This window comes from Platichthys flesus, chromosome 9, assembly GCF_949316205.1.
Source record: "Platichthys flesus chromosome 9, fPlaFle2.1, whole genome shotgun sequence".
Classification (NCBI taxonomy): Eukaryota; Metazoa; Chordata; class Actinopteri; order Pleuronectiformes; family Pleuronectidae; genus Platichthys; species Platichthys flesus.
In genome coordinates, this window is record NC_084953.1 from 23,405,479 (window position 1) to 23,418,169 (window position 12,691).

Consider the following 12,691-nt stretch of genomic DNA (forward strand, 5'->3'; position numbering starts at 1 on the left):
CACAGCAGCTTAGTAAATTGTTGAAGTTGTTTTGTGTGTAGTAATGCAAAATAATGGAACACAGCTCATCAACATGCAGTTAGGGCATTATATCTGAGCAGTGAGTAGAGTTACAGACCACAGGGCAGAGCGTGCTGCCATAAACTCTGCAGGACCTCTCTGCTGGCACTGTGGGAGCCCACCTGTGTAAAGCCCCATGGCCACATCAAAGAAATCTCTCTGCTGTAGGACTTCAAATACAATTTTTTTATCCATGTTTTCAGTGTGCCCCATGTTTACATTCACCACACATTAGGTACACATGCTGCAGGCAGACAGACACACCACAGCTGAAGGAATCGCTGGCATTCTTAGGCCTAGAAGGAGTTTAAAGGTTCAGTCCGCTTACAAAGGAATTACACACCCTACAGTGACAAATTCCCCTGGATTGAATTCAGTTTTTTTTCGCCCAGGCTTTTCGCGTCATGCTTAAATATCTTAACGTGTCTGTAAATAAATTTTGAGTGTGTAGACTAGGAGATAATTGCAGAAATTGTTGGTGTGAGTCATAAAAAAATCTATAAATCAACATGTAGGACATGAGTTCATTGGTTTTCTGAAATGGGTTCGATGAGCTTCCAGGAGACACTTAGCTTCACTTCGCTTAGTGGAATCGGCCAACGTGGCTAATACCTTTAAAACCACAACTTTTTTACAGTTTAGAAGCAGTTTGACAGTTTAAAAAAACATAACACCTCCTCTGTGTTAGTGAATGAGTCCCAGACAAAAATAACATTGCGAAGTACACACCAAATAATTTTCCGGCAAATATATTATCTGTTATTCAAAGTAGGTCTTATCCCACTGATGTATGTTAACGGACTCTTTTTGTTTTGGAAGTTTGGTTTTTAATTCAATTCTGAAAAATACGAGGTGAAACATGAAGATAAACAGTTGTAACTGACTCACAACTCGTCATTACTACGACACATCCCCCGATTGTTACTGAGCAGTCTATGTCTCAAAATTGAAACATTGGCAAAAGACGTCAGCGTTTGTTTCTGGGATATTTTTGCTAAATTTCTGGATATTGGGAGGAAGTAGAGGTGCATTGTCAATGTTTATATACAATATATAAGGCTACACACATTAGTGGCTCCTGTCAAACTGTTGAAATATAACATTGATTTGCAAAATTGTATTACTCTGTTAAAAGATTACCATATATATAGTCTAGAATCTAATTAGTATAAACAGTCAAATCAAAAAGTCACATTGATGAGGTGCATTAAATCTCGATGTACCCTATAAGACTGAGCAGAATTGCTTTGAAGCCCACCACGTGGCCCACAGAGAGAGGGAGAGGATTATTTGGAAGTCAGCACATTTGAGGTGAGCTGCACAGCAGAGTCTGTGTGTGCCCACGCCGTGGGGAGGAGAACCATCCTGATGCAAGTGTGTGCTCTGAACTCATTCACCCCTGAAGACTGCTCCAGATGATATTATGCCACATGTTGTCTGCACTCATGCCACAGCAACTCTGTCTCTATGGATCAGCTCTTTTTCTTATCTGTCACAGTTATTGGTTCTAGTAAAAGTTGTGCATGCACAACTCTGTTAGCTATAGCTGTCAATTTGAATAAACCTTATATGCATGAAAGCTCCAAGCCTTTGCTCTAACATGCTGACCAGATGTGCTGCATCTTTCATCATCCAGCTGCAGCAGGACGAGTATAGAGGGATGCACTAACTTTTTCTCGCATTGCATCGATTATATGTTTCTTTGTTGGCTTAATTTAAAGTCACGTTCAAATAAGCCATAAGATGGAGAATGACCAAGTGCTGTATGATCTCCATTAGTGCCACTTTCATGACCCTACTGGCAGGGACAAAACTGAAGAGCATTGAGACAGAAATCACTCAACCTTTCTTTGGGTCGGATAGGTACATAATAAGAGCTAAGGCATGAAGTGCTGAGTTCCTGGAAACCGTGAGATCAAAAAAACACCAATATTTGAAAGCAGATGCTTTATTTTTATAAACTCTTTATATTTCTTGTGTTTTTAGTATGTTAAAGTATAACATCTTGCAGTTAGCCTTTGTTCTAGTTTTTCTGTTTCCTTGGCCCATGTGTAACTTCTATTTTTAAAGCCTCCATCCCGTATTTAATCATTCATACTGTAGAGGGTAACTGCCGACACTCCTTCCTGTGGAGGAAGCAGAAGGGAGTGGGGGGGGGGGGGGGGATTAGAGAGATGTGTGGTCTTGTCTCCTGTCTGTATCAGTCGTGCAGTTGTTCATGTTTCATCTTACTTCCGTGTCTGTGCCTCCCCCCAACGCCTCCTCCATTATATCCTGCACCAGAGCACAGAGCGCACATTTCCCACAGCACATGTCAGTTTGTTTTCATCAGTCCCGCAGAACAACTCGGTGGTGTGTTCTCTCCATTTGTTCAAGGAACAAAAGCTGCAAATGATCAGAGCTGAACAATGGTTGGGTACGCAGTAAGATTCCCACTTACCTCTCACTTCTGTTCTGAACACTTTATGATCTGTTTGTACATTAGAGGCCGCTCCTCTTCCCTTGCTCTTCTCAGAAATGATGTGTGTGCATAACAGAAAACATGTGTCAGATTTGTGATGCTTCCTCTTCGAGCTCTCCTTTGCAGTTGGTCCGAATGACCGGCAGAAAATTGCAGCTCCGCCGAGTAGTTCAGGGAGTGACGCAATGAGCTGGTTAAACTAAACCCTTGTATCCTGGAAGTGGGAATTGTGGAACAGGAGCCCGGTAGGCATTTACGCACATTAAGCCACCTTCAGATAAGTCAACTGACAGAGCGTTTTGTATGGCCGTAGCTTGCTTGCTACAGCATCTCTGGAGCTTTGAAAGAAACTACAAATCATTGAATATATTTAGAAAATTGTTCCCTGTTCAACTACATTATATTCTTCAAAATAGCTCAGAAAATAAATTGTTAGATTTATTATTCTTAGTACTGTTAGTAAGTGACACTTCAGGGGCCAATCAAATTGCAGATGGGGCCAGTGCCCCATGATCCTGTTGTAGTTGTAAGTTTGAAATATCCATGTGCAGTGAATACCATGGAAAAGTCCTCTGATTTCACCATAGCAGAAGGGGGGTGTTGTCAGAGCAATTAACAGCAATTTTGTGATGAAAATCCTCAGAAATCCTGGCATAAGTCCCAGAAACTGTTCGTGCCTTTATTGAGCCACTGGAATCCACACCCACAGCAGATTGGATTTTCACAAGCTGTTGTGCAGTTATAACATCGTCAGCATCAGACGCCACACAGGATGAAAACACTGTTGTGTCATTCATTTTATTGACCAAGGAATCAATTAAAGCTTATTGTTATTTCAAGCTTATAAACATTTGGAAGTTTTGTACACTGATCACTGGATAACAAAGTTGGTTGAATGCCATCTCATCAAGTTTAGCTCATTTTAACTACTTAACATGTTGTTGACCATTAATACCTTGCAACTGCATGCTTTATATGTTCCTTTAAATATATGATACACTAACCTTGTCAAAACACATCATTTGCATGTTTTGCATGTTTTGCATGTTTTGCAAGCAGAATAGAACGTTCTTGATAAAGAAAGAGACCCTGGTTTCTAAATAATTTAACACATGATGATAAAAAATCAATAAAAACTCGAAATGTATTGGTCATCCGTTTTGTTTGCTGGATTTTTTGATTTTGTATAAAGTCAGCAGCAGCCTCTGTAGTATACTTAGCAGCAATCTGACCTTTAAGTTGCTTCTTTAATCCCTGAGGAACAGCATGTGGCCAGGATGCATTTGAATAAAACTTTTGGTTTTCCATTCACAAATACCAGCACATCTCTGCACTCATTAGTGCATATACAGAATGTAACCTATGTGTTGTCTTTCTTTACACAGGTTTGGGCACAGCTGTTCAAAAACAGCAATGTCGTCAAAGATGCAGATCTCCAGCAGCATAGCTCAGACCAGGCGGACTTTGCAGCAGCTGAGGATAGAGGCCAGCATCGAGAGGACAAAGGTGCGTTTATATTCCCACCCGTTCACCCTGAGAGGTCCACTGCATTTATGTTGAGGGTGATCAGCGTGCTGACTGATTTCTTTGCAGGTGTCTAAGGCCTCGTCCGACCTCATGTGCTACTGTGAAGAACACGCCAAGAATGACCCGCTGCTGATGGGCATCCCTGCCTCTGAAAACCCTTTCAAGGACAAAAAGCCTTGCACTGTTTTGTAGGGGAACTGAGCCGAACTCCTGCTGCTTGTCCTTTTTGATGTTTGTGTGGAAAAGATCTGATAGTAATACTGTTCGCTTCTTGCCTTAAGGCCAGAGTGTCCCTATTCATTTTTCCCATGCCTGCTGCAGTTGATAAGGAATGGATTCAGTAAAATAGCAGCTACACCAAAGAAACAGGTGGAACTCTAAAGCTGTGACCTCTGATCAGAGCTTTAGCTCAAACAAAGGTGAATACAAGTTTGAATGGAGGCTCAGCTGTGATTTTTCCTTCTCTGTGCCGTTAGCTGATAAGATCTAGAGGAAACTGTCCCACCAAGGGAGAGTCCATGACTCTAATTATCACAGCGTGTATAAACAAGCCCCACTCAATCATTGGTCCAACAGATTTAGGCTTTCAGCTTTCACCTCTAACTTTCACCTGGCTTGCTGTGGGAAATGTTTTTTGTAGTTTGTGTGCTTGAGATAATGAACGCCTGAGATAATGGCGTCCTGTGGTTTGACTAGTAAACTGTGCTGTCTATCACACAGGAGGACAAATATAAAGAGCAGCAGTCCAGTGCCACTGCTCCTGTGATATTATTTGCCATATATAGTCACAGTCAGAAATTATTGCAACACTTGATTTAAAATGTTGATCAGATTTTCCTTTTGTGGGGCTCTGTTGGGATTGAGTGTCAAATACTTTTTAAGAATGAGCTGAACAAATCTTTTTTTTTTTCTGCCACTTTCCGTGTAGCTCACAGCTAAATCACCAACACTGGACACACTCATCTGAATCCAGTGCAAAGTCATTAAATACCATCAATATGACTCATAAAAGTGATGAGTCATTTTTCTTTTCTAAACAATCTAGCAGTTTTTTGTAAATTTTTGATGAAAACATGATGTCCAATCATCACACATATATTTAAGACCAATCTGTGTTCAAACACTGTCACTATTAGATTATTAGACCTCTAGTCCCTGCCACAGAACTATTATTGTCATTATTATTATTATTAGGATTAGGATCTTAACTGTACTATTACTATACTGTTACTTTACGATTGTTGTATTCTTTAGGCACTTTGAGACATGTAAACACCAAAATGACTGTAATACTCTTGAGTTTGAAACATTCCACGTTAAAAGCTGCTCCAAATCCTCTTGGCTGTATTAATTTGTGTGTTGGTGATTGTGCAAATCAACTAAAATTGCAATTTTGCCAGCCATCGCCTTAATGATGAAGAAATCGTGCCTCAACCTTTTAACTACCTTATAGTCACACAAGTGCTGCTGTGTAATACTGTGAATGATAAAGGCCCTTCAGGTGAAGGGGGTATATCTGACAATAGGCTCTATACCCTGTGTATGACGTCCTACTTCTAAATGACTCACATATCTCCATGTATCACAGTATGCGCTTGCATGTAACAGTCTAATGTACTTACTGCAGGATTGCACTGATTCAGTAAAACATCAACTCTCAATTTCTGTTTGCACCATTAATTACCTTTTGGATTAAAAGTTAATGTGTTGTTTCAGTTAATTGTGTATTTTGTTGATTTGTAGTGTCTCTAAATGTTATTAGAAAAAGCTGCTGGTTCCTTACACATGTTGAGTACGGTAACTACTTACTTTATGTCATCTTCTGCCTTTACCTGTGGTAAGTGCAAATAAACTTATGGAAAACAAGTCATTAAAATAAAGTGTTTATTTTGTTCAAATGCTTAAAAGAGTTGGTAAAATATTTGATACAACTGAATTGTCCCGACTGATGCACTTATCAGTCTGTTCGTGAAGTAACATGTTTGAAAGAGATGATCGACTTCAAGCATCAATTATATGATGCTGCTCAAATCAATATTTTGATATCATATATAGATCAGAAGAGCACTTCTACTGTGAGCCAGTCATTGATGGTGACAAACCCAAAGAGAACTGTCGACCAACTTTACAGTCGGTTCATCTATAAAGAGCATTTTGGTATTTTTAAGCTCATTGTCTTGTATCGCACTTTCAGGGTTGAAAAAGGGTTGTAATGTTAAAGTCATCATTTTTAGCTACTTGTCATTTTACTGATGATACTAGATACTTTGTCGCATCAGCTCCACATTATAATAAGAATCAGGACTCAGGAAAAATCTAACTGAGTCTATAGAAGGAATGATACAGACTTTTAGGAAATGTTCTCTCTCGAATAGGAGGAAATGTTTGGTCATGGTCAATCAATCAATAAATTTGTCTTTGTATAGCGCATATTCACAAATCACAATTTTTCTCATAGGGCTTTAACATGGCGTGACATCCTCTGTCCTTTACCCTCAAAAAGGGTAAGGAAAAACTACTAAAATCCCATTTAACAGGGTAAAAATAACGTAGAAAGACTAAAATGGAGACAAAAACTGAGCTAAAAGGAGAATGGAAATCTTGCTTTATATTTTTTGGGTACCAAGGACTGTAAAGTTGTTCCATGCCTGCTGGGTCATGACGATTGGGCAAATATTTGCTGATATATCAACTTTATTGTTTGTGATTAAATGTCAGCTTAGTGTCTACACATTGTCTCTGCCAGTATTAATGATAGTGTCTTTTTTTATGTTGACAACATTAAAACTATTCATTTGGGCAATTAGTCATTAACGAATTCGGTTGTTAAGCACTTGCTTTATTGAAATCTCTGATCGCTACTTACCAACAAGTGCATCTAAGGATTAGGTCAGGAGAACACAAACCTTTGCGGTTTGCTCCAGTTCCTCAGCGGAGCTGCCCCAGGCCACTGTCAGCCTGTTATGAATAATCCGTGCCATTTCTCTCCTGCTCTGTCTCCACAGGTATGATGTTACATCCAAAACAAGGTCAGCCCATATGCTGGCCCACATTGATGTAATCTTCGCCCGTCAGGCAGACAGTACTGGTTTTATAGCAGCCTCTTTCGCAGTGATTGTGTTACCTGTCAGTTTCATGGAGACGCTCTGAGATAAGCCCGTCATCCAGTATCGGCAATGTCTCACCTACTTCTAGGTGGTACACTTACGTTGGCATATTTGTGTGTCATCTAGAAGGACAATCTGCACCTGAAATGTGTTCTGTTCTGCTGATCCTTCACTTCCGTAAAGGAAGACAGCTGCAAAGCTACTGTACAGTGTCATTTAAATTGTGTTGAATGTCCTGCCGTGGACTGATCGAAGGGAGATCTGTTCAGTGACGTGCAGACCTGCATGTTTTGTCCTCCATACAACACATTTGCAAATGGCCCGCTTTAACTTCAGTCAATTTAACAGAGCCACAGAGCCTCCAGCCACAGTCCCACCCCACATTATTTTCCGGTCTTCCAGTCAGTCCTGCATTTTGACCCACTTTTCCCTCCTCATCTGTTATCCACTAACCGGCCGCACCACCGGGGAGATCTGCCGTCCTCTTCATATCCTTGGCTGCACACTGACATATCATTGGAAGACTGGTCTCTCTAATTAAAAGTGTTGCTATTGTCAGTGTCAGTTTAACGCCTCTATTAATGGGGCTATTTTTAGCCGTGATGCATAAGTACTGCTCAGTTCTGGCAATGGAGACGGGAATAGCCCTGAGTCATGCATCCATTGTCTTGTGACCCTCTGTGTAAAAAAGGCTTTGTCCCTCCCCATTCTTTGCAAGCACCAATAGGTTCTGGTTCTCTTTTTCAGCCTGAAATGGTTCATCAATGTGGTTCTTCCCTTATTGCCTCCCTGCTATTTTTAATCCCCTCAGCAATAAATTTAGACCAGGTTACGTAGATGCAGAGGGCTGTGAGGTAAGCGTCATCATGACGAGCACCTTCCCACTCACATTTAACTACAGTGGGAATTCTCCTCCCCACAATGCAACTACATATTCAAAATATGCAAAAGGTCTCATTTTAGTGGAGTTCCTTTGTGGGAGTGGAGCAGAATACAAGGAAACTCCAGTTTTAAACAAGAGCACGTAACTATTTTGGTTTAAATTAGCAGTATGAGTATCAAATTAAAATGGTGGCAGACTGCTGACCTTATCTGTTGGTCCAACAGATAAGGTCAGGAACATGAGAGTAAAACACCAGGTCAATATCCAAACCCTGGATAGGGGCACGGGAGGCGTGTCTCGAGGAACTTGTTCAGTTCCTCAGGATGACATGTGACTTCCTGCATGCTCACCTGTTGCAACAGGAAATCATTAAGGCAAAACCACCCAAGAAACTGTTGTTTGTTTTCTTTATTTCAGTTACCTTGACAAATTACATGAAATAATGCACAATAAATAAGACTCATTAAATTAATAAACACATACAAATATCAGTTAGTGGACAAGTCTAATCATTGCAGTGCCCTTCAATAATAATAATAATAATAATAATAATAATTACAATAAGCTTTGAAAACTTTCCCTTTAGAGTTATCAAAGTGACAAGTCTTAAATAGTATTAAATAAATGTGCAGTCAAAGAAATGCTTGGAGTTTGGTCAATTTTTCCTCAGGCTGAGAGCTCAGACTGGTCCTCTCCAGTGTGGTCAGGTTCTTGGGAGTCTTGTCAACTGAGGCGCTCTGTCTCTGCCTTTTTCCCCCCTCAGTGCCGTGCGTGCGCTCACCACCACGTGTGCTTCTCCTCTCACATGATTCAGTTTCCTGTAAAGGCTTCTATCTCGGCAGAGAAAGGCGCGGTCATACATTGGAAATCCTGGAACCAAGACTGCTGAGTCACCCTTTCTTGGCCCACGGGTCACCCTGACCTGGTAAATTGTTGGAACGTAGCGCTCTCTCTTGTGCTTTCTCTCTCGCCAGCCCCTCCCGTCTCTGTTTGTCCCTGGGGCGCGTTCCAAAGGAGTCCAACACAGACATTAACACAGGCCTTGTGAAGCCGCTTTTTTTTCCCCTCAAAATGCACACGATACATTCATATTCCATTTCATCGGTCGGGCAGGTTGATGACAGGCACCCATTGGTCCAAACAGCGACTGTCTCTGCAGAATCTGTTCACTTTGCTCAGTGCAGGGTCCTTCCACAGGGATGACTGGGGGTTCTGCAGGAGAAGGGAAAAAGCGGTTACCACCTGCTGATTTATGAACGTGCAAACACTCTGAAATCATTCACATTGCACAACCATGACTCGTAACATTTTCTTGCAATGTATGACAAAGGCCGGGAGAACGACTCGTTTTACCATCTGAGGGGAAGTGAGCAATGTGCTGCAGTTGTAGAGTAAACAGACGTGAGTAATGACACTTACGGTAACTAGAACACAATGCAGGTCCATGGGCTCCCCTCCAGGTTTCACTCCGCCGAGGATCTCCGCCAGACGCCTCATGTTGCTCACCCGCAGGATGTTGATGTCATTCTCGCAGCAGAACGCCTGGATTAGGGTGAAATGAATCTGAAGAGCCACGTCCTCCTCCTCGTCGTCTGTGGCCAGCAGACACAGCACCACGTTGTCTGGGTCCCTGTGGTAAACAAGGAGACAGATGAGTACAGAGAACAATCCCACACTCCCCCTGAATGATCGGTGTCAGAGCTGCAGCGGTTCAGACTATTTTTAACTTACGCGTTCAGTGACTTTGCTGCCTCGTACACACCGACAGTGATGCAACCCTGAGGCAAGGCAGAGCTCAGGACCTCCTCTAACGCTTTGGCCACCGAGTCCATGCTGAGGAAACACACATAGCACACATTTAACTGAAAAGTCAACAATCAAAGAAATAAACATAACGTCATATATATCATTTTAGGCCCAAGTTAAATGTTGTGATTGACAACTACTGATGTAACATTGCACTGAAATGTTTTGACTGAGGAATCTCATGTGTTCATTTATCAAAGATTCTGAAAATGAAATCATCTTGGCTGCATCAAATAATAAGTTTAACACTATACGCTGCAAATGCATTGATGTGGTTATCTCTATGCTAGACATTGGTATTTACAAGTTTATATACATGTTTGTGTGTATTTTAATCTATAGTGTGTTGTATTTTCTCTGGACCCTGGGACTAAAGTCATCACTGCAGGAGTAACACGCTGTAGTAAACAGAGGAGTCAATAAAAGGGACGTCCATCATTCATACACAATGCACGTTAGCTTAAACTGCTAAAGCTGCCAACTAGCATAGAGCGACACAGACAAGCACCTGACAGAAGCATGAGTCGAAATCAAACGTGTCCAGGTTAAAGCGAGTTCAGGGTATTCCTCCAAAGAGTCGCAAGACCGGTTAAATAAAGAAGTGCACGTGGGAATAACCAGAGTAAGAACGAACCTTTCTGACGAGTTGTCCCCGCTGCTTTCTTCTAAAGTCATATTGCACATCCGAGCGGCTTGTTGCTGTCCCACAATCTCCAGGGCGAGCGTGTGCGAGCTGCAGAGAGAATGTTGAGTCTGGTGCTGCTGACTCCTGAGCTGCAGCTCCTGTCCTCACTGCTCATCTGCATAAACCGGTCCCGTTGGTCACGTGGACATACCGCCAGATAGATATTTATATACACCCACCGTGTCTTTGTGCCTGCAGCGACACCCCGCGGTGTAACTTCGCAGCTACAGCTATTTTGAAATATTGACACGATCTCCAGTCAATCACATACTGCAAACATGTGGGCTTTCCTTTTGAACTCGTCTACTGTGCAAATGCCGTGCGTGATGCAGTGACACGTACAAAAACAAAACAACAGAAAAACAGATTAACATGCCTCCATACTGCTCCTGTATCACCCCAGCCATACTCTGTTTTGCAAGCATCCTGTACTCACCACCAGGCTCAGAGACAGTTTCATACCCAGGACTTTTAAACTCCTCCAATCTGCAATAATACCACTAAACCTGCACCTTATTATATATATATTTTATATATATATATATATATATATATATATATATATTAATAAACATATATATATTATTATTTTAGACGTATATATATTTACATTTTTTTCTTTTTATATTCTATTTAATATTTATTTTATTCGATTTTTTGCCTGTAATATTCTGAGCATTGCCAGAAGAGAGCCTGTGACCCAATCATGTCATTGCCAGCAACTGCTTAATGTGATTGTTGTGCAGATGACAATAAACTCTTGAATCTTGAATCTTGTCGTGTCATCCAAGCCCAGACATCCAATTTCAACTTGAAACAGCGTCATTTACTGTGTGTAGTGTGCATGCATCCCTGAGGTTGCACAAGCTGTTGTAAAGAGGTTCCTTTGTAAATGTTTAGTTATACACATGATTTCTAGATGTTAAATTACAATACGGTGTTCAAATCTTTCTTAATTGGATCATGTAATGTGGTAAATATTTAAATGAAAAATTGTTTGTAAAGACAGAAAAGAGGATCACAAATCCGAGGACACGAATTTCCAAGTATTCAAGAAATCAGCGAGTAATGTGTGTTCTTACTTATTATATTTAGCCTGAGGACTGATTCAATCTTTTCCTGCTGATGTTGGACTACAGCTGTCAAACTCCTCAGGGCAGGCTCCTGTGTTTACTTTCACAGAGGGGAGAGAGAGATCTTTGTAAAGATATTTGTGAAATCAACTCTTCACCCACCCCTCCATCGGAATGATGGTGCACTATCTCTTTAATCGTCAAATTCACTGTTTCATTCAGTCCCTTTGCCATTGGTTGGACTAGGCCCCTTAGTTCCGGTGAAGGAAAATCCTAATGCATAAAAGCTTGGTCTGGTGTTTTTGGTGTGGAAGAACTTGACTGGCCCTCACAGAGCCCTGACCTCAACTACATCAAACACTTTTGGGATGATCTAGAACACAGCAAGTTTCCCCGCTGTGAAAGGTCGAAGGATCTGAAGGAGTGGAGCAAATTTTTTCAAGCCATTTATTTCTTCACTCCCATTTTACATATCATAGTATTCATTATATTGCAGCTATGGCTGCATAAAAATGCATTTAGAAATACTAGCCTGTTTAAAATGAAAAGACAACGTGGAGGTCTTATGGCAGGGTGCAAATTACAAAAGTGAAGAAGATTTATAGCAAACCTCTTTTTTCTTTTTTTCTAAACTGTGATCAAAATAAATAAAAAGTTAAAATCTCTGACTCAGCCAAAAAACGTATTTGGGCATATAGATCTTAAAATGTATTACATATACATAGCAATGCAGTAAAAGGTTTAGCTACAATTTCTATAACACAGTAATACATTTGTTAAATAAATATTTTATTATACATATCATTTGTATGACATTAATATTTTACAAAAACACATGATATGATATTTAATGAAGTGACATGATAAGTGTGGTCTTCAAACAGCAGATGTTAACAGGATATGATAAAGGATGTTGTACTTAGGGACATGCGAATGCAACTTAATGTTAATGTTGACATTGTAAATGATAAATAATATGGAGGCAAATATAAAGTGGATAAAATGTTAAGTCAATAGAAAATTTATAAAATAACTGAAATGGGCAAAGGTTTACAGACAGGGGGCGCCTCAGTTTGGTGAACCTACAGA

General features: G+C 40.6%; 2 protein-coding genes across 3 annotated transcripts in view; one reads left to right on the plus strand and one right to left on the minus strand.

Moving 5' to 3' along the window:
• The window catches only part of gng12b (guanine nucleotide binding protein (G protein), gamma 12b), a 28,891-nt gene extending 22,977 nt beyond the window's left edge, over positions 1–5,914 (plus strand). For both annotated transcript variants that reach the window (XM_062395479.1, XM_062395481.1), the window contains 2 exons: positions 3,907–4,027; positions 4,115–5,914. In XM_062395479.1, the coding sequence (XP_062251463.1) occupies positions 3,935–4,027; positions 4,115–4,240 (219 nt within the window). In that variant the 5' untranslated portion in view covers positions 3,907–3,934 and the 3' untranslated portion in view covers positions 4,241–5,914. The remainder of the gene's footprint in view (positions 1–3,906; positions 4,028–4,114) is intronic.
• Positions 5,915–8,431: 2,517 nt separating this feature from the next.
• gadd45ab (growth arrest and DNA-damage-inducible, alpha, b) lies at positions 8,432–10,654 on the minus strand. The gene is made up of 4 exons (XM_062395478.1): positions 10,479–10,654; positions 9,770–9,871; positions 9,458–9,668; positions 8,432–9,250 (listed from the first exon to the last, which is right to left on the minus strand). The coding sequence occupies exons 1-4, from the start codon at positions 10,526–10,528 to the stop codon at positions 9,137–9,139; spliced, it is 477 nt and encodes a 158-aa protein (XP_062251462.1). The 5' UTR covers positions 10,529–10,654; the 3' UTR covers positions 8,432–9,136.
• Between the last annotated feature and the right edge of the window lie 2,037 nt (positions 10,655–12,691).